Source organism: Aquarana catesbeiana, linkage group LG03 (genome assembly GCF_042186555.1).
Source record: "Aquarana catesbeiana isolate 2022-GZ linkage group LG03, ASM4218655v1, whole genome shotgun sequence".
Lineage (NCBI taxonomy): Eukaryota > Metazoa > Chordata > Amphibia > Anura > Ranidae > Aquarana > Aquarana catesbeiana.
This window is the reverse complement of record NC_133326.1, coordinates 179,489,886-179,512,862: the sequence shown is the minus strand read 5'-3', so window position 1 is coordinate 179,512,862 and position 22,977 is coordinate 179,489,886. Positions and strand designations below refer to the sequence as shown.

Genomic DNA, 22,977 nt, shown 5'->3' with positions numbered 1-22,977 from the left:
CATTTGGAGCACAGCACCATATATAAAAAATAGATCCTTTTGGGTCTGGTATGACTTTTAAGGGTAACCACATGCCAAAAAAATGGCGTGATGCCCCCCAAAATCCATACCAGAACCTTATCCTTGCATGCAGCCTGGCAGGCCAGAAAAGGGGGAGGACAAGCAAGTGCCCCCCCCTCCTGAACCATACCAGGCCACAGGATCTCAACATGAAGGGGTGCTTTGGGGCGGGGGGCTCTGCCCTTTCCACTCCAAAGCACCCTGTTCCCATGTTGATGGGAACAAGGGCCTCTTCCCCATAACCCTGACCGGTGGTTGTGGTGCTATGGCGCGGGGCTTATTGGAATCTTAAAGCCCTCTTTAACCTCCCTGGCGGTATGATTATTTCGGATTTTAGGTGCTGAAAGCGGTACAATTATTTTGCATGGAAATTTGGCGTTTTATATTGTAGGTCTGTAAATCTTAACAATAACACACTTAAATCTGTCCAAACCAGAGTCTAGTAGATATCCCGGGTATGATAAACTTTGAAACACAAAAATATAAATTATAATATAATAAATAAAAATAAATAATAAAAAAAAAAAAAAAAAAAATAGTAATAAAATAAATTTCCCCACAATTCACTATCGCTCAATTCTGCAAGTGTTCTAATTTACTATCGCTGTTTTCTAGCTGGTCTAAAGCCACTTTTGACGTAAAGGGACACTTTTTGGTTGCTATGGACAATCTCCAGTTTCCAGGCAGAAAGAACAGTGTATATCATGTAAAACTGCATGCAGGGCATAGGACAAAGCACTGGGGACAAAAGGGATGTGAAATCATTTCATACAGTACTGTAATCTGTAAGATTACAGTACTGTATGTGTTATGATTTTTACTTTTTTTTTAATTTGCCGCCAGGCTCCGCCCCCGTGCGTCGCGCCGCTCGCAGGGAACGGAGCCTGGCACAGAGAGGCTTCGGAGGAGGACGGAGCCCTCGGACACTGCGGGGGACATCGCAGGATCCCAGGGACAAGGTAAGTAACGCCGCCCCAGGATCCTGCAATGCGATCCTGAGTGTGGCTCGGGGTTACCGCTAATGGGACTGAATTTTAACCCCGAGCCACACTCGGGAAAACCGCCAGGGAGGCTACTAAGGGGTCTCCCAGATCCTGGCCTCCCATGTGAATGAGTATGGGTACCCTTACCCATTTACCAATAAAGTGTGAAAAATGAGTAAAGACACAACATGAGTTTTTGACAAGTCCTTTATTAGCAAAATAAATAAAAAACTCCCTCGGTGTAGATCCAATCCAATCAGGATGCCCGCTGCACTGCTGGACTAAAAAAAAAAAAAAACTCTGGTCTGGTCAAAGGTTCCCACCAACTGCCTTCTCTGCCATCTGACATTTCTTAAATATATAAGGGGGGGAGTCACCTGATAATGTCACCGGGTGGCCCCACCCCTTAGCTATTTAAGACCTGTCAGACGGCAGAGCAGGCAGGTGGTGGGAGCCTTCGACGAAACCGTTTTATTTATTTTTTAGGTCCAGCTGTGTGGTGGACATCACGATTGATGATGTATCTACACCGGAGGAAATTTATTTTTATTTTTTTATAAAGGACTTATCAAAAACTTGTGTTGTGTCTTTACTCACTTTTTTGATGAATGGGTAGGGGTACTATGCACCCCATACTCATTCACATGGGGGGGGCGAGATCTGGAGGCCCCTTTGCTAAAGGGGGCTTCCAGATTCCAATAAGCCCCTTGCCCGCAGACTCCCGCAACCACTGGCCAGGACAGAGCCATCCCTGCCCCAAAGCACCCCCCATGTTGAGGGCATGTGGCCTGGTATGGTTCAGGAGGGGGCGCTCGATCGTCCCCCCCTTTCATGGACTGCCAGGCTGCATGCTTGGATAAGGGTCTGGTAAGGATTTTGGGGGGACCCCACACCATTTAAAAAAAAAATGGCATGGGTTTCTACTTAAAATCCATACCAGACCCAAAGGAATGGATTGGGGAGGGAACCCATGCTATTTTTTCTCAGATTTTCTTTATTTTTGCCATTTTTTTGTTCACATTTTAGCTGTCAGTGGAGAAGCCTGCTGATGATCCATTAGTTGTTAGGCTACTTTCACACTGAGGAGCTTTACTGGCGTTTTAGCGCTAAAAATAGCACCTGTTAAGTGCCTCACTTGTCACTCCAGTGTGAAAGCCCGAGTGCTTTCACACTGGGGTGGTGCGCTTGTGGGACATTAAAAAAAGTCCTGCAAGCAGCATCTTTGGGGTGCTTTAGGAGCGGTGTATATACCGCTCCTAAAGCGCCCCTGCCCATTGAAATCAATGGGCAGTGCTGCCGATGCGCCTGCAAAACTCTTCGCGCTTTGTGGGCACTTTTGACCCCTTTATCAGCCACTATCGGGGGTTAAAAGCACCCCGCTAGCGGCTGAAAAGTGCCGCTAAAATGACGGTAAGGAGCCGCTAAAAATAGCGGCGCTTTACCGCCGATGCCCCCCGCCCTAGTGTGAAAGTGCCCGTAAGGATGTGGAAGCCAGGTTCCTGGCAAGCTCCTTAACAAACAACTATTCTTTGCACAGAATTTGAATCAGTCGATCATTTTTCATTCGGAATATTTGGAATTCACTAGAAAACTAATATACAAAATTAAATTAAACTAATTTCAACAAAATTAAATTAAACAAATTTCAACGAAATGTATTACTATTTCATTCAGAGATTCAGATATTGTGAATAATTAAAAATGTGTCTGAATTTATATTCGGACCAAAACGAATTGCACATGTCTAGTCACTATCCACGGCATCGGAAGGGATGCCTTTTATTAATCCAATGCAAGATTGGAGATCCATCATGTCAGGGAGAGTGGATCTGTTTGTTCCACAAGGTCAGACTTTTGAGTTGAAGACTCTTGGAGTGAAACCATAACCCATAACCCTCCTGCAGAAAGAAAACTAAGCAGTGTATTTTGGATTTGAAAGTCTGCATGAGGGACCTTAAGGAGGCTATCTTTTCTGGAGGAAGGAAAATTCTGGTTTGGGTTGTGTCCAAGATTAGATCCATGTACTTTAGATTGCATGAGGGCTGGAGTGCAGACTTTAAAAAGTTGATCGACCAGCTGAAGGGTTGAACTGAATAGTCCTTTGGACATTGGTTGACTATTTTGTGGTGGAGCGATTTACTTCTGTAAAAGCAAACCAAAGGTTCTAAGAGTGCCAAAAGTTTTCCAAAAAATTCATACATAGTGGCAGAAAAAATCTGATTTTGTCAGATAGGCCGCATTATGTGTGCCTGAGAGGGAACTAAAATCAGGGAAGGGAAGCAATGTTATAAGAGGACATTGCACCAGGACAAGGAAACAGCTTCTGTAAAAGCAAACCAAAGGTTCTAAGAGTGCCAAAAGTTTTCCAAAAAATTCATACATAGTGGCAGAAAAATCTGATTTTGTCAGATAGGCCGCATTATGTGTGCCTGAGAGGGAACTAAAATCAGGGAAGGGAAGCAGTGTTATAAGAGGACATTGCACCAGGACAAGGGAACAACTTTTTTTAATGTCCCGCAAGCGCACCACCCCAGTGTGAAAGTACTCAGGCTTTCACACTGGAGTGACAGGAGAGGCGCTTTACAGGTGCTATTTTTAGCGCTAAAATGCCAGTAAATTTGTGGTACTTTTTGTGCCTATCCTTTTATTACATCCTAGCTGGTATTGTGTGGCCTTTCATGGCCTTTGTCTTTCCCTCTACCTGGCTCGGTATCCAGCTTGTCCCCCCCCCCCTGTTTCCAGACCCTCTTGAGCCTCAAAACCATTTGTGGCACCATCTCAGGATTCAGTGATCATTTATGATTTTCATAAATGGACCAGTATCAACCTTCCTTGAAGACTTCTCTACCTGGCTACCCTACTTTCTTTCTTCTGAAATCCCCACAATCATTCTCGGGGACTTCATCCCTATTAATACTAACACTCCTTCCACTTCCAAACTTCTTAGCCTAACATCCTCCTTTGACCTGAAGCAGTGGATACATGCTCCAACTCACTCAGAAGGCAATATCCTTGACCTCGTGTTCTCTCAACTTTGCACTCCATGCAACCTCTCTAACTATCCATTGCCTCTCTCTGATCACCACCTTATTAGTTTCACTCTCTCCCTTTCCTTCACCTCCTCTCCCTCCAACCACCTTTAAGTTACCCGCAGAAACCTACGTCATCTCAACCCTTCTCTTCTCTACTCTGCTATCAACAACCTCTACGACAAAATCTCACCCCTATCCTGCACCAACCTAGCCACTTCTGTCTACTTCTGTCTACAACGCTTCACTTCTAGCCTCACTGAACTCACTGGCCCCCCTCACTACACACAGAATCAAGTCCAGACCCCTTCAACCTTGGCAAACAGATGATACTAAAAGTCTGAAAAAACGTAGTCGTGCTCTTGAGCGCCTGTGGCGTAAGACTAAGTCCCAGAGAGATTTCAACCAATATAAATCTGCCCTCCAAAAATACAATTTCAGCCTCCTCTCTGCCAAGCAGACCTATTTTACCACTCTCATTAGCAACTTATCATCCTGTCCCCGTCAACTCTTCTCCACCTTCAACTCTCTACTTCGTCCTCCACCGCCTCCACCCGCCAACTCACTCACTGCCCAGGAGATCGCCAATCACTTCAAACAGAAGATTGATACTATTCACGCGGAGATCTCTACTGTGCCGACACCCTCCATGCTTTACACTTCATGCCCACAGGCACAATCATTATTTCCCTCTTTCAACCCCACCACTACTGACGAAGTTGCTAAACTACTTGCTAATGTCCACCTTACCACCTGCCCTCTGGATCCTGTTCCCTCACAAATGCTACATTCACCCTCTGGCCCTATGCTACACTCTCTAACCCAATCTCTCCCTCTCTTCTGGCATCTTCCCTACCTCTCTAAAACATGCACTTGTCAGACCCATACTTAAAAAGCCCTCACTGGACCCATCCAATCTTAACAACCTACGCCCCATCTCCTTGCGCCCCTTCTTATCCAAACTCCTCGAACGTCTGGTCTACAACCTACTGAGCGTCCACCTCGCGGATAATAGCCTTCTTGATTGTCTGGATTTCATCCTCAACACTCCACAGAAACTGCTCTCCTAAAACTAACAAACGATCTACTAAGGGCCAAAACCAATCGACACTATTCTGTACTCCTACTCCTGGACCTCTCTGCTGCCTTTGATATGGTTGACCACCCCCTCCTCCTCAAAAAACTACACGCCTTTGGTCTCCGTGACTGTACACTTCGCTGGTTCTCTTCCTACTTATCCAACCGCACCTTTAGCGTTTCTTATAACTCTACTTCCTCCTCTCCTCTTCCTCTCTCTGTTGGGGTCCCTCAGGGTTCTGTTCTTGGACCTCTCCTATTTTCAATCTACACTGCCTCCCTGGGTCAACTGATAGCCTCCCATGGCTTCCAATACCACCTCTACGCTGACGACACCCAAATCTATTTCTCTACCCCTCAGCTCACGCCCTCTGCCTCCTCACGTATCACTAATTTACTATCAGATATATCAGTCTGGATGCAACACCACTTCCTCAAACTCAATCTAGCCAAAACTGAACTTAATTTTTCCTCCCCCATATGCCTCTTCCCCTGATCTCTCTGTCAAAATTGATGGCACAACTATAAGCCCATCCTCACATGCCAAGGTTCTAGGTGTAGTCCTAGACTCTGAACTCTCCTTCAAGCAACACATCCAATCACTGTCCAAATCCTGCCGCCTCAACCTCCGCAACATCTCCAAAATATGCCCCTTTCTAACCAATGACACAACAAAGCTCTTAATTCACTCGCTGGTCATCTCTCGCCTCGACTACTGCAACTCCCTTCTCATTGGCTTACCTCTACATAGTCTATCACCTCTTCAATCCATCATGAATGCCGCTGCCAGACTCATCCACCTTACCAATCGCTCTGTGTCTGCCACTCCTCTCTGTCAATCCCTCCACTGGCTTCCGCTCGGCCAAATAATTAAATTCAAAATTCTAACAACTACGTACAAAGCCATCCACAATTTCACCCCCAGCTACATCACTAGCTTAGTCTCTAAATACCAACCTACTCACTCTCTTCGTTCCTCTCAAGACCTCCTGCTCTCTAGCTCCCTTGTCACCTCCTCCCATGCTCGCCTCCAGGCCTTTTCCAAAGCCTCTCCAATCCTATGGAATGCCCTACCCCAATCTGTCCGCGTATCTCCTACTTTATTAGCTTTCAGATGATCCCTGAAAACCCTTCTCTTCAGAGAAGCCTATCCTACCCACACCTAACAACTGTATTTTCATTTTTTCCATCAGCTCATCCCCCACGGTTATTACCTTTTTGTTTCCACTTGACCCTCCCTTCCAGATTGTAAGCTCTAATGAGCAGGGCCCTCTGATCCCTCCTGTATTGATTTGTATTGTAAGTGTACTGTCTGCCCTCATGTTGTAAAGCGCTGCGCAAACTGTTGGCACTATATAAATCCTGAATAATAATAATAATAAATGGTGTACCCAATCTAGTGGGGTCGGCCGGTAAAGGTGGGATTGTTCTACAAAGGTAATAAAAGAAGATTTATGACAGTATACAAAAAATATCTAAGTGTAATGAATCACAGATGTCAGTGATCATTTATGATTTTCATAAATGGTGTACCCAATCTAGTGGGGTTGGCCGGTAAAGGTGCTATTCTTGCCAAAATATTGGGTGGAAATGGGACAGCCAGGAGACGTGTTACAATGACATTCTGAGACAGATACAGATGAGAAAATATCACCAAATTTAAAAACAGGTATATTTTATGGAGCTGTCAGAGACAAGCATAATAATAACAAAACATAACAAAAGGAATAACTCCCCATTCCTGCACCATATCTGAGTGTGTGCTAAGCATTGCAGGTTGTGTATAGCCAGGAATGGTCCAAAGTACAAGAAACCCTGTCTTACTTTGTCTATGCCACTAGGCTCATTATGTGCTCCAGGCTTTGTCCATCATGGTGGGCATACCCATAAAGGGGTCTTCCAGTCTGGAAACCATAGGGATGGATTACTGCCCTGGAACTCTATTGAACTATTGAACCATGCGGCTACTTACACTCATTGCAACAACATGGCAAGAATAGCACCTTTACCGGCTGACCTCACTAGATTGGGTACACCATTTATGAAAATCATAAATGATCACTGACTTCTGAGATTCATTACACTTAGATATTTTTTGTATACTGTCATAAATCTTCTTTTATTACCTTTGTAGAACAATCCCACGATGGCCCTGATGAAGCAGCTGTGAACTATGAAACGCATCTGAATTTGTTTGCGGGCTACAACATTGCTCTGCATTTGTTTGTTGGATGGCAGGCTTATAAATTTTCCGCGTACAACGGTCTGTTGCCAGATTTTCCGATCGTGTGTACACAAGTCAGCCAGACAAAAGTCCAAAGTAGAAACACGCATGCTCGGAAGCAAGGACAAGCTGGAAACTAGCGCTCGTAATGGAGAATTACCAGTCATGACGCGGCAAATTATGAAATCTCAAAATGCAGCGCACATTCTCTTCTTCTTTAATGGGATAATAATGAAGCTGCTTTGCTGGTGATACTGATGGAGTTATGGCAAACGAATATTCAAAGGGTTTTTTTTCTAGTGATAGCAAGAATAATATTTTTATGCTTGTTATTTTTTTTGGTGCAAGTTACCACAACACCATTATTCCACAGTTTTTAAGATCAAAGATACAACTATGTTGGTGTCCCTTGTTAATTTTACATTGTATTTTTTAAAATGTAACTGCCTACTCCCAAACTGTAATTTGAAGTAAAACACATAGCCAAGTATTATTCTCCACATTTTTTTTATTGTGCATTAAAAAAAAGAAAACAAATAAAATTAGACATGCTATCTGCCAATAGAACTTAACCAAAAAGTGTATTTGATGCATCCAAATATATAGAAAATATAACAAATCAAATCATTATTCAACCAAAAAGTAAAATAAAAGCCTCATGCATGTGTCCTGCTTCTTAAAATAGGGAGTCAACAATGCCAAGAGTTGGTGAAAGCAGGGGTCCGTCATCCGGGGATAATTCCGAAAATCAACCGGATTATTTTCATGAAGCTCCCGCAGGAAAGGCATATGACATAATTGGTCACGATTAATAAAGCAATCAATTTTTGGTCCAAGAAATCCTCCTCCTCCTGTTCCTGGACTGGACTTGGGTTAAAGCAATAACTCCAAGGCCAATAATAAATAACACGTTATAAGATGGCTGGTTGACGAACAGCTGTTCAGAAATGAACTGAAAAGCATGAAATGTAAAGGGCGAAATGAAAAGCACGAAATGAAAAGCGCGAAAAATAAAGCGCGAATCAACACTCACCAAACTTCTACTAACATGAAATTAGCAGAAGGAGCCCAAAGGGTGGCGCCTGACAATTGAACTTCCTCTTTATCAGCTTGTAGTATGTCTAGTACATAACTACGTTCATGTTTGTTGGCTGACAATTCCTTGCCGGTTGTATGCAAGACAAGTTTCTGGACAATGCCCCTCAGACAAAAAAAGTATGACATTTTGTCTGCGGAAAATCCGATTGTGTGTATGAGGCTTAAGATACAAGTCAGATTTCAAGCAACACAAATGTCCTTTTTGGTGAGATACTCCACATAATAACACTTCTATAGGGATGCAGGCCCGGTAGATTTCATCATTAGTGCCCTGCCAGGTGCACAGCTGATTGATAATTATGAAACCACTCCCATTAGACTCACGTTCCCACAGGAGCACAGAGAAACACAGATGGATTTCTTTAGAATAACAAAAGGTAAGAATCTTCAACTTAAATAGATCACTCAGAGGGGAATGTTTTTTTCTCAACGAAAGTGGAGTTACTCTTTAAGTAATTATTATGTGATAAACCATGGTGTTAAGCTCTAACTACAGACATTTAGATTTTTATTTTTATATTGTTATATCAGAAAGGATAACTTACCAAGCAGCAGCAGAAGCCCACCATCCAAGATTTAAAATATCAGCTATTGTAGGCTACAAAAGATATTCATTTTAGTATGCAATAAAGCTGTTACTGTATGTTCAGTAATTGTTCATAGATATTACATACCACAAAGACAGAGCGGGGAGCAGCTGTTTTTGCTGGCTCTTCACCTGGATCACACACGGACTGGTAGTCATAAGACTTATTAAATGCATACACAGAAATGTTAACAAGCTTTTTCATTAGACTTGGGTCAATCTCTCCAAAAAATTTGCCAATCTAAAATGCAAACACAAGGACAGAACAGATAAAAATACATCAACTAATGCATATTTACATTTCAATTCAAATGAAGTGACTTTGGAACAACAGATGCAATGCATTCAAGTGGAAATCCAGGTACACAGCTAAAAACATATACTGTATGAAACATCTATGTCCAGTGTTCTACTGTAAATGACACAAGATTTGTAATATCGCACTGGCAATCTTTTGATGTATATATTTGTCACATAGCAGGGTCAAACAGGTGACACCAGATTTCCTGGTTCAGCAATGTATCTTCTAATATCACCTCTCCATGTTCAGCTTTTTCACTTGACAATGCTCCTGTTGAGATAGGAGGCAGATGATCCAGGAAGCATAAAGCTAAACCTGGAAGTAGAAGATGATCTTTCTGGCTGTGTTGTATGGCATATGTGTGTAAAATGCTAATTTGCCAACACTTTCACAGTTGGAATAGTAAACAAATGTGGATTAGAATTATGTAATTAGCTGAAACTCCACTTTAGTTCATGTTTTCTTTTTTCTGATTTTAGTGGAAAAAGTTGTTAATTGCCGGATCCTGTGTGAAAAGTGGTCTGTACTGCATTTCATCTCATAGGCATATACAGTATCTCACAAAAGTGAGTACACTCCTCACATTTTTGTAAATATTTTATTATATCTTTACACTGAAGAATTTACACTTTGCTACAATGTAAAGTAGTGAGTGTACAGCTTGTATAACAGTGTAAATTTGCTGTCCCCTCAAAATAACTCAACACACAGACATTAATGTCTAAACCACTGGTAACAAAAGTGAGTACACCCCTGATTGAAAATATCTAAATTGGGCCCAAAGTGTCAATATTTTGTGTGGCCACCATTATTTTCCAGCACTGCCTTAACCCTCTAGGGCATGGAGTTCACCAGAAGTTCACAGATTGCCACTGGAGTCCTCTTCCACTACTCCATGATGACATCACGGAGCTGGTGGATGTTAGAGACCTTGAGCTCCTCAACCTTATGTTTTAGGATGCCACACAGATGCTCAATAGGGTTTAGGTCTGGAGACATGCTTGGCCAGTCCATCACCTTTAACCTTAGCTTCTTTAGCAAGGCAGTGGTCATCTTGGAGGTGGGTTTGGGGTCGTTATGATGTTGGAATATTGCCCTTCGGCCCAATCTCTGAAAGGAGGGGATCATGCTCTGCTTCAGTATGTCATAGTACATGATGGCATTCATGGTTCCTTCAATGAAATGTAGCATCCAGTGCCGGCAGCACTCATGCAGCCCCAGACCATGACACTCCCACCACCATGCTTGACTGTAGGCAAGACACACTTGTCTTTGTACTCATCACCTGGTTGCCGCCACCCACACTTGACACTATCTGAACCAAATATGTTTATATGTTTATCTTGGTCTCATCAGACCACAGGGCATGGTTCCAGTAATCCATGTCCTTATTTCTTAGTGCTTGTCTTTGGAAAACTGTTTGCGGGCTTTCTTGTGCATCATCTTTAGAAGAGGCTTCCTTCTGGGATGACAGCCATGCAGACCAATTTGATGCAGTGTGAGGCGTATGGTCTGAGCACTAACAGGATGACCCCCTACCCCTTCAACCTCTGCAGAAAAGCTGGCAGCATTCATACGTCTATTTCCCAAAGACAACCTCTGGATATGACGCTGAGCATGTGCACTCAACCTCTTTGGTCAACTATGGCGAGGCCTGTTCTGAGTGGAACCTGTCCTGTTAAACCGCTGTATGGTCTTGGCCACTGTGCTGCAGCTCAGTTTCAGGGTCTTGGCAATCTTCTCATAGCCTAGGCCATCTTTATGAAGAGCAAAAATTCATTTTTTCAGATCCTCAGAGAGTTCTTTGCCATGAGCTGCCATGTTGAACTTCCAGTGATCAGTATGATAGATTGAGAGTGATAACACTAAATTTAACACACCTGCTCCCCATTTACACCTGCGACCTTGTAACACTAACGAGTCACATGACACCAGGGAGGAAAAATGGCTAATTGTGCCCAATTTGGACATTTTCACTTAGGGGTGTTGCCAGCAGTTTAGACATTAATGGCTGTGTGTTGAGTTATTTTGAGGGGACAGCAAATTTATAGTTATACAAGCTGTACACTCACTAACTTTATATTGTAGCAAAGTGTAATTTCTTCAGTGTTGTCACATGAAAAGATATAATAAAATATTTACAAAAATGTGAGGGGTGTACTCACTTTTGTGAGATACTGTACATGCACGTGTGACTGTATGAGTTGAGATGTGTACTATGTAAAGTAATTCTGTAAATTTTCCCCCATAGTGACTTACATATTGTTCATATTTACATCTCTGCCTAAACAGGTCATTCACACAGCAGCAGAACATGTGCAAAATTACCTCAACATTCAGTCATTCTAAATCAGGGGTAGGCAACCATGGCCCTCCAGCTGTTTTGAAACTACTAGTCCCATGAGACATTGCAAGACCCTGACAATCACAGGCATTACTCTTAGAGGCAGAGGCATAATGGGATGTGTAGTTTCACCACAGCCAGAGTGCCGAGGTTGCCTACCCCTGTTCTAAATGAATGAAGCCTGAGGTATTTCTGCCCCTACACCACAGCTATATGAATGATTTATTAACACACAGATCTACACATTAAAAATGTCTGAGCAGTAGCAATAGCCTATGCACACAATTACCATGGCCTTCAGTTGTTCAGAATGGGCAAGTGCTGCCATTGTGGCCTACACACTGTTGATATCTCAGCCCTAAATTTACTAGGCAGCAGCGACCACACATATGGTCCATTTACGCTGTACGAATGCAAACATTTGCACGAACGTTTACATGTTCACATTGAAAAATGCAGTCTAAGTGCAACACTACCAGTAGCATCTGTAGTTAAGCCAAAAAAATAAATATTACTTATACGCTCTGAAAACAATGGAACACAGGGGTTTATTTACTAAAACTGGAGAGTGCAAATCTAGAGAAGCACTACATAGAAACCAATCAGCTTCTTTTTTTTTGTCAAAGCTTAATTGAACAAGCTGAAAGTGGTTCTAAAGGCAGAAGGTTTTTATTTTTTTTTCTCTTAGTGCATTCTATGCATTAAGATAAAAAAACCTTCTATGTGCAGCAACCCCCCAGCCCCCCTAATACTTACCTGAGCCCATCCCGTTCCAGCGATGTTGCACGACAGACTAGGCTGTCCGACACTCTAACTTCTCTTTGGCTGAGACACACAGTGGGTGCCATTGGTTCTCGCTGCTGTAAATCAGTGACAGCCAATGAGGAAAGGGAGGGGTTGGGGCCGAACCATGGCTCTGTATCTGAATGGATAAATGGAACTGTGGCTCGGCTTGGGTGCCCCCATAGCAAGCTGCTTGCTGTGGGGGCACTTGGCAGGAGGGAGGGGCGGCCAGAAGCGCTGAAGAGGGACCCGAGAAGAGGAGGATTGGGGCTGCTTTGTGCAAAACCACTGCACAGGACAGGTAAGTATAACATGTTTGTTATTTTTAAATAAAAATAAACGGGACTTTAGTATCACTTGAAGTTAGAGGCTGATGACTACCATGCACAGCTGCACAAGATTTTGCCTTCTCCAGTTTTGGTAAATCAATCCCTCAGAGTATGCGTTCCAGTAAATGTTCACATAGCATACTAAATAAGATAAAACTGTGTTCACTTTGAATATACAATCATGTGCAACTGAATTTTAACTTGATTTTTATAAAAGATATGGTATGCATTAAAACCTTTTTTCAAAACCAAAGACAAACTTTTAATATATTGAACTTTACCAATCTTTAGATGAGGTGGCTGTCTTGGCTTTTTTTTTTTTTTTTTCATTTTAGGCTAGTTTTCCTTTATTGTCACCAGGTAATCTGGCCAGTAATACTCCTCCTATCTTAGGACAGTTTCTCAATCTATAGCGAAGCAATAGAGAGGCCCTCAGACAGCATCATTACTAGGAGAGGGTAGTGTTATATGGACTGGTAGATAGAGATAAACTTTATATAAATGACTTACAAATTATAGCCTAATTCCAGCTAACACATTGTAATAGTTACAGAAACAATTTATTTTTATTTTGGTATAAAGGTTTTAACTAAATTAATAAAAAATGAATTTTGTGAAAACCACTGTCAGTGTTAAATGGTCTGTCTCATCTCCTCTAATTTACAATTTTGCTGGACAGCTTGGTTTGTTAAAGGAATATGAAAGAACAACAGACTTACTGGCCAGATCAGCAGGTGAAAAGTAGGGGAAAAAGCTTAAAAAAGAATAATAATGCAGCCACCGCATTGATGATTGATTGGTGAGCTGCAATATACACTGTATAATAAAATTTTGCTTTTAGACTTGGAGCTACTTTAGAATTTACTTGCTGCCTTAACAAACCTTAACGGTAAAGTTCACCTTTAGAGCATGTTACATATTACACCCAAATTTAGGGTATAACATGTAACATGTTCTATTCCCCCCAAAAGCTGCTGTAACATTTTGAATGAATAAACTACAAGTCCAGTCTGACACTATGTCAGATGGAATTTTAGTTTTTGACAGACTACAAGTGCGCTGATTAGCGCACTTTTAGTCCACTGAAACTTTCTACAGCTTTCTAACTGAAAGCCAGTATGGAGGTACAGGCAAACAGCTGGAGGATGTGTCTGCAGGAGCCTGACATTGTAACCACGATCAATGCTTTGCACGCTCCTATGGGAAAAGTAATAAATGGACATTTCTTCTGCAAAAAAAATGTGCATTCATTATTTTTTTCTAAAGGTGAGCATAGCCTTTAAAAAGTCTACATTTCCCATAAAAAAGTCATTTTGGATTCTATTTCATATATGTCAGATTTGTTATATCTGTGTTCAAAAGATACATTCTTAAGACTAGCCCTTGCAAAATTATTATTTCACTCTACATAGAAAAGTATTTGCAAGTCATCCAGTTCAAGTGAAAAGATTAGCATAAATACTGTCTTTGTTGCTGTATGCCAAGTTTAAACAAAAGCTTAGCATCTGCTATCCATTTCTCCAAATTTTATGTGTAAAACAATACTTCCATATGTAAGGTGTTTCTGGGTTTGGTAATACCAACACGCACTTTTAAATATATTTTCAATACATATTTCACAAGCAGTTATCTTCAAAACTAATCTGATGCAAAAAAAAATTATATCATATTAAAGCTTACACAGTTATGTTTTGCAACTATAAACTACATTGACGTTTTCAGATTAGTGCAGTTCCTCCCAGGAGACAAGAAATAAAATTACAGGTACATACCTGTGAATTGTAATTCTGCTGATTTGACATCAAAAGAAAACCGCCATCATCAAGAATTACACAGTCCAATTGCTATAAAATAAGTCAGTATAAAGAGGTCAGTTTGTACATGAACTCATCTTACATGCTCACATTTCCTATAGTCTGTTGATTGGAATACATCTGTACAGTACTTATATCTGTGTTCTAGGGAAAAATACTTCCAGATTTTTTATCCTCACTTATCCTATATTACTGGTACTGTACTACAACACAGCTACCAATTAGTAACAGTACTGTTGAGTGTGATCTGTTGTACCACCTTCTAATACAATTTAGATAAAACACAAAAGGTTGATTTGGAACTCTGTTTTCTTGCAAACAAACCTCATATGATAACCACAAATCACTGTCTTGGTGATCATATGGTTGTGAATCATATCGACTAATTCTCTATCATTATTTTAAGACAAGTGCAGGGTGTGAGAACTAGGAGCATGTACATGTGCCTTCAACTAGTTCTAAAATTAAAGGTAGAATAATGTAGTCAGAGGGCACCCTTCCTTAGAACAAAAATGAACAGCTTTCCTTCAATAACTGGTTAACTTCAATAAACAGGGATTCTAATCACATTCGCTGATACACAGCCACTAGATGAAGCAGTTATATGTCTGTGTACAAAATCCAATAGATAACCCAATTGCATTCTTTCTGGGACTATATATTCTTTTTCCTGAGGTTTTAGACTTTATGTATTATTATCCTCTAAAAGCCCCTGATAAAATAAAAGATGCAAAGTCCCCCAGGATTTGGGTTCTCACAATAATGAATATTATTGCTACTACTACATGTGATTTAATCCCCCAGTCCTTCCATAAAGGGAACTATCGTATGGTGTCAGGGTAAGTAACATCAGGTGCAAGTATGTCCTACCACCTTTATAAAATGTGACATTGCTCTACCATGAGTTAGAAGGCGCTCAGGACATGCTGGGGCCATAGTTTTAAAAAATTAGAGGCACATAATGGCAACTGGGGGTAACATTAGCAAAGCTCATTCTAACCATGGTTTGCTTTAAATGTTGTACCAGGCAGCAAGCAGTTTGTGACATACACATTTATGACAGAAGGAAAGACATAAATAATATCTAATGGAAATTTTTCAACAGTAAGGGCTCTAAAAATAGCCTAATTTTCCACTTTAACATAAATGTCCATCACCATATATAAACTAGCAAAAATAAACTGATGCTGCCATTTGACTTCAAAACTTTTCCACAAAGAATACTCTAAAAAACATTTTACTTAAACTGTATATATCATATTTCCTCCCAAATTATCAGTGAGCACAGTCTTCTCAGCTGGGAAAACCACAGCTGTAGCAGCAAAATCCTAATTTACTCAAATTCAAGAACTCTTACCGAGCTGTCCAGTTCACAGCTACAGACTTCATCGATCTTACACTGCAGAGAGGAAATGGAAAAATGTATTCATTAAGACATGCTCAGAGGGATACAATCAAGCACTTGGTCTGAACACCAGACAACAGCACATTCTTTTACATACAAGCAGATATTCCCTTCATAAACAGAAGTTCAAGTATATGGCAAACATATCTGATATTTGTTACTTATGATCTGTCAATAGAACAATTAAAGAATGCTTTAATTATTTATTAAAATTTTGCCTAAATTGTAATTATGATAGACTATCTAGAAGGCTGCAAATTATAGGACAGAGCAATAGTGGTATTTGCTTGTGATACATACTGACAGTTGCAAGATGTTAAATGCCACGATTAATTCATTTGAAGACAACAATTAATTGTGCTGCTCAGAAGATCAGCATTTAATTTATGTGGTTCTATGATGAAACCCATGTCTGCATTTAATGCATTTCTTGTGATATTTTTACTTTGCAGAAATTCTCAAGCTATCTAGATACAGTTCAATATCCAGTATTTGATTATCATTCATATTAACAGCTAACTGCAAAAGTAAAAACGCACATATTATATATGTTGTATGTTTGAATATACCGTATACAGTATATGAATAGTTCTACCTTCCAAAATATTTATGATCCTGTTCAACCACATATTTGATTAACAATACTTGCCCACACAGTGTAGAGAGAAGAATGACACCACTTTCTCTGGTATGGTTAAAGGCTAACTTCACCATTTGCAACATGAGACAGGTTACTCCCATGTTTAGGGTGTAACATGTTACTGATCAACCACACCCACCCACAGAACAACCCCCTCAATGAAAGCATGTGGGGATTCTTCTCTGAAATCAGCACGGCTGTGCGGGGCTTTGTCTGCACAGCTCTGTCATTCATACAGAGATCTGTGAATGAGTGAACCACAAGACCCATCTGCCACTGCAGCAGATGGACTTGTAGTTCTCAGTGGTATATATAAAGGTAATGCACTGCACTCATCATTCATCGACACTTCCTCCAGCTCTCCATCTGAAAGCTCGTACAGAGATAAAGGCAGGAAGCTGGAAGAGAAGTCTGCAGGAACCTGGCACTGCACTCATGATCCACTGAGCATGGGTTCAATGCTTTGTAGACTCCTCTGAGAAACAAAATATTATGCATTTTTTTTCCTGCAAAAGCATGTTCATTAATTATTTATTTTTTAAAGGTGAACGTAAGGAATTCAGTGATGTCATCTGCCCACTTTACTCTGATGGTTGGACAATAAAGAAGCAGCAGCACACTGATTAGGCCACCTCTGTACTATCCACTCCTGCAAGCATATCCAAAGAGTTAGACCTATAGTACAATGCACATGAGTATTTAATATGATTGTCTGCCCTAAGATAATCTGATTTAATCACTAAACTAAACTAATACATAACTGGTAGAACATTTGTTTTAAAAAGCATATTATACGCTGATATTACACTCCCTTGCGCCTACATACTATTTACACTCAGGTCACCCCTCCTGCTTTTGTGGATGCGCTCTCGCTGGTTCTTTCCTACACCTATTTTAGGAGTGTGATAGATTACAACCTACCTGGAGAGAGTTATTCACCCCGATTGACACATTGGTGGGCAGACATCTTGCTCTGACACATGAACATTGCCTTCTGTTTGGTAAAATCCCTGAGGTCCCCATACACTTGTCGAGAGTGTACATATTACCTGTGTAGCTATGCAATGGGCAATTGCCCTAAACTATAAATCTAATGTGGTACCTTTTTCACAAGTAATTTCACGTATCGACCAAGTTATGTTGATAGAAAAAAAATGTCATACATTACATGATTCCAAATCTTCTTTTGATGCGAAATGGGACCCATGGTTCATTTACCTAGTGCAGTGATGGAGAACCTTGGAACCCCAGATGTTTTGGAACTACATTTCCCATGATGCTCAACTACACTGAAGAGTGCATGAGCATCATGGAAAATGTAGTTCCAAAACATCTGGGGTGCCAAGGTTCGCCATCACTGACCTAGTGCAATGATGGTGCTGTTCTGTTAGATAATAATGCAATAAAGGTGTAGTACAGCATAAATGGTGTAAAGAAAAATGTGATATATCCAAAAAATGCTTCTCATAAATATACTGCAAAAAAATAAATCTCAATAAGTGTGCAAATGAACAATCAAACTTATTATTATTGTTTGTTCATTTGCAGATTTATTTTTTTACACCATTTATGCTGTACTTCACCTTTATTGAGTTATTATCTGACAGCGCAGCACCATCATTGCACTAGATATTATACCTTATCAGCTACGGATCAGCTAATCAGCGCTTACAGCAGTCACCCCTTGTCAATTTAGCTTTTTGTAGTGATAGCACGGGAGCATTATTTGTTTACATTATGGTTCATTTACCGTCACTCAGATTGAGTTGATTCTAATGACTATGGGCTCCATGACATTTGGTTCTCATGTAATGGATTTATGTTTTGACTTATTCTTTTTTTGTTCTCTTGCGGACGGTGTTTTCTTTTTGGTTTTCAATTATGTTTTCTTTTGAGATGCTATAAAGTCTTCATGCGATGCACATTCTTTGTCCATTCACAGATTATAGTATGTCTGTTAGATTTTTTTATTTGTTTGCCATTGGACAACCCTTATTTGGTGATCCAGTTTTATTGACAGTTATATTGAGCAACTCAGTATGCATATATCACCTTATTACAATATTACTGTATTGCTTTGTATCCCTATGTCATCTTTGTGGCATTTGTCTGTTCTTGTATACTGTTATTTTTATATAAAAGTTTGTAAACAAAAAATAAAAAGTATATTAGGAATATTTAGGAACCTACACGCCATGCATAGTGATGTAGGTCACCCCTCCTACAAGCAGTTGATGATACTGTGCTTTAACAATCTGATTGCTATCTAGTATACAGTATGTAGGCAGCTTTAGTACACTGTCAACAGGAAGGGTATTGTAGGGTTGCTATTAATTCCACTATGCACTGACAATTTAACTCTTGGTTACATATTATATTTTAATTACCTGTAAGTTGTTTTTAAAGTGTATGTAAACAATAACTATTAACGTTTGCTCCTTTTTGTTTGTTAAAAGTAAACGTTAAAACATTTTTTGTTCTGAAAGTGCAAAAAACACCTGTTTTGATACTGCCAGAAATCCAGTAAGCATCTTATAATCCTGAGCATTCTGCTGCAGTGAAATCTCAAGCAGAATTATTAGCCTTGCCCAGTTGTCATTTATGGACTACATGGTACTAACAGCTCTGATAAGCTTAGCACACATATTAGAGTTAATAGTTCAGATTTTTTACTCATCACACATTTCCCCTTGCAGTATTCACAAAATTAAAATACATACATACCGATTCTTTGATGGTAGCATTTGTAAAATTGTTCCTCCAGTTTTCAACGCTAATTTTAACTCCAACAACTAAAACGCAAATAAGTGAAATTCCTGTAACTATGTAAATTTGTAGGTGTCTTAAACAAATTACTATTCCAGGAAAGTTGTAAAAGTTTTATTTTGTGACTGTAAAATCTAGCAGCCAACAACTACATCGGGAAAGCTGAAAATACATTTACTCAGCTTGTTCTAACCAATAAATGACCCCGCAGACTTATTCGGCTTAAAGGATAAGTTCACTTTTGGTACTATTGGTGTTTTCTACTCCCTCCCCTTCCAAAATATTTCAGTATAGATCAGGGATATGCAATTAGTGGACCTCCAGCTGTTGCAAAACTACAAGTCCCATCATGCCTCTGCCTCTAGGTGTCATGCTTGTGACTGTCAGAGTTTTGCTATGCCTCATGGGACTTGTAGTTCTGCAACAGCTGAAGGTCCGCTAATTGCATATCCCTGGTATAGATTGTACTTACTTTCAACACTACTGCCAGAAGATCTTTACCGTGTTGCCTACCCTGCACTCTACAGTCTCTGTCTGATTTCTTCATAAATCTTCTAGGGTGTACTTGTGCTCTAAAGTTTTTATTCACTTTTATGGAAAGCCAGGCCACAGCCCAGCCGACAAGATTCCCATATAAAAAAAGTGGAAGCTGCAGTTCACACACATGAGTACAGCTCAGAAGGTTTTGGTCAGAGGCTGTTCAGTGACAGGAAGGCTGCACAGATCACAGAGCAGTAATGCTGTAGGTAAGCATGCCACAAGTGCTAGAGGAGAGGAAGGGTAGAGGTAAAAAAGAATAAGTTCACTAAAAATGCAATTACTTTTCATAAATATGATACAATACAAATATGCAAACTGTATGCAGTCATTACAATTTAAAAAAAAAAAAAAAAACACTGCAATTATACTTAACTTAACCACTCGCCCCCTGGAAGATTTTACCCCTTTCCTGACCAGGCCATTTTTGCTATTTGGCACTGTGCTACTTTAGCTGACAATTGCGCAGTCATACAACACTGTACATAAATGAAATGTATATAATTTTTTTCACCCAAATAGAGCTTTTTTTGATCACCAATGCATTTTTTATTATATAAATGAAAAAAGAAATAAAATAAAAATATATATATATTTTTTTCACTTTGTGCTATAAAACATATCCAATAAAAAATGTAGAAAATCAAATTTCTTCATGAATTTAGGCCAAAATGTATTCTGCTACATGTCTTTGGTTTGCATTAAAGCTATAGTGTCTACAAACTATGGTATATATAGTGGAATTTTTAATTTTTTTATTTAATAATTGTAATGGCGGCAATCAGCGACTTATAGAGTGGCCAAGCTGATGCTAACTGGGGAGTAAACTAACTAACTAACTGACACTGACATCAATATTGACATTAATACAGTGATCAGTGCTAATACTATACACTGCGACTGTACTAATTGCACTGGATGGCAAGGGGTTAACATTTAGGGGCAATCAAGGGGTTACCTATGTGCCTAACAATGTGTAATGTGTGTAATGTGTGCTGCTTTTACTAAGCAATCTTGTTTTTTTACAGGGAATGAATAAAACAGCAAGATCGCCTATCAGTGTACAGAGCTCTGTGCTGTTTACCAACACAGAGCTCTCTTCCATGAATGTCATATACATTAGATGTCATATACCTAAAAGTGGTAGGTATTGTTGCTGGCTGCTAAGGAGGAAGCAGTGGTGGAGGAGCACTGGCAATCTAAGTGTAAAGGAGGTGGAAGAGCGGGGGAGTGTCTTTGGCAAAATCACTGTCACTTTGCTCTGCATGGGCAAGCTGACAGTTTTGTTTGAAAGTGGTATTAAACCCAAAACCAAAAATGTAACATATTGCAACTTACCAATCATTAGGTGTGATAGCTGTATCATTCTTAGGTTTTTTTGCCTCTATTTTCACCTGTTGGTCTGGCCAGTAACACATCTCCTGTATTAGAGTGCCCCCATTCTGGCTGAATGAGCACAGGGGGCAACTTTGGACAGCATCATTGTCAGTCTGAGGGGAGGAGAGTGTTAGATGTACTAGCAGATTTAGATATACTTACAAATTGAAGCCAAACTCCAGATAATACTTTATAGGCAGCTACATGAAACGTTTTTTTTTCCTTTTGGGATAAAGGTATTACATAAATAAATAAAAGATGATCATTGTATGCATCCCTGCTAGTGTTAATGTGTTTGTCTCATCTCTTTAACTGTTACATTCTGCAGGGGAGGTTGTTCTTTTGAAAAGTAACAGACTTACTGGCTAGATCACCAGGTGAAACTAAAAGAAGGAAAGCCTGAAAAAGAAAATGACTGCAGCCATCACATCTAAGAAATGGTAAGCTACAATATAATGTATCAATATAATTTTTCTATGTAAGAACTCAATTTATCTACATGGGGTAGCAACATGTGTTTGGTGCATATGCAAGCCCTGCTCCATTGCTGTGCTTAACCTTAAAGCTGTTTTACACTGCATCTGAGCACCAAAAACCAAAAATGCTATTTTTTACATTTTTTTTTATTCAAAGCAAACTCAGCCATCTATCCATGTCTACATGCTTTATTTTGCTGAGAAATCACTTTTAAAAACACCCCCTAGCACTTCTGGTTGTGGCCATCTTGAGTAAGGGCAGATGATTTATGTAGCATTTACTAACCAAAATCCATCTGCTCTTAGCTCAGCAAACCCCTCCTCTCCTTCTGAAGACTCCTGGGATGTATGACATCATTTGCCTAGGCATGGAAACTAGGAAGTAACTGAAGAAATTTAATTAAAACAAATAATTATGATATACTTTCCTATCTATTTACTAATGCTAGCAGCATAAGGATTACAAATAATCAATAATGATTGATAGAGTGAAGTTTAACTTTAAAAGAGAAGTTCGGGAATCAAAAATAACAAACATTCATAATCACCTAGGTGGATGCAGCACTGATCCCAGCTGCAGCTGTCCCTTGCTGCCTGTAGACCAAGAACTGTGCGATCAAAGACCACTGATCTCTCAGTTATAGGTCTTCAGTGAGCAGAGAGCCAATGACTGTCAGTGACTCTCTGCTCTGCCCCTCACTGGAGTGCTGGGCTTTACAGGGGGCGGGAACGATTGTCTCAGGCTCTCAGAGGAACACTGAGAGGCTGAGAGAGCTTTGGGTCAAAGCATTTATGTGGATTGGGACATTAAGGTTGGGATCAATCCAGAGCCTTGAATGGTTGAATATCGTCAGCTGACAGCGGACTTTAGCCTGCTGTTGGCTGAAATGGGTCACAGGAGTGCAGAACAAAGTGCATTTCTGTGACCCACTGGAGAAGTAGGACCAATAGAGCATTGACCCTACTTCCTATTGAAGACCATATCATCTTTTAGCTATTCTCTAAAGCATACATTTGTGGGCCACATCAGGGAGTTGTTGTTCTTAAAAAAAAAACAATGGGATACAGCAATGCAGATGTGTCCTACTGTCCTAAAAGTGAGGTGCACATTTTAATGATAATACAGCTCTAATTGTCAGTACGGCTAC

At 40.2% G+C, this 22,977-nt stretch overlaps 1 protein-coding gene across 5 annotated transcripts in view; it reads right to left on the bottom strand.

Annotated features, from left to right (window-relative positions):
- Positions 1-22,977, bottom strand: part of CACNA2D1 (calcium voltage-gated channel auxiliary subunit alpha2delta 1) — a 936,653-nt gene that overhangs the window by 41,825 nt on the left and 871,851 nt on the right. For all 5 annotated transcript variants that reach the window (XM_073619561.1, XM_073619559.1, XM_073619560.1 and 2 more), the window contains 5 exons: positions 19,398-19,465; positions 15,986-16,027; positions 14,587-14,658; positions 9,146-9,298; positions 9,017-9,069 (listed from right to left, as the gene is read on the bottom strand). In XM_073619561.1, the coding sequence (XP_073475662.1) occupies positions 9,017-9,069; positions 9,146-9,298; positions 14,587-14,658; positions 15,986-16,027; positions 19,398-19,465 (388 nt within the window). The remainder of the gene's footprint in view (positions 1-9,016; positions 9,070-9,145; positions 9,299-14,586; positions 14,659-15,985; positions 16,028-19,397; positions 19,466-22,977) is intronic.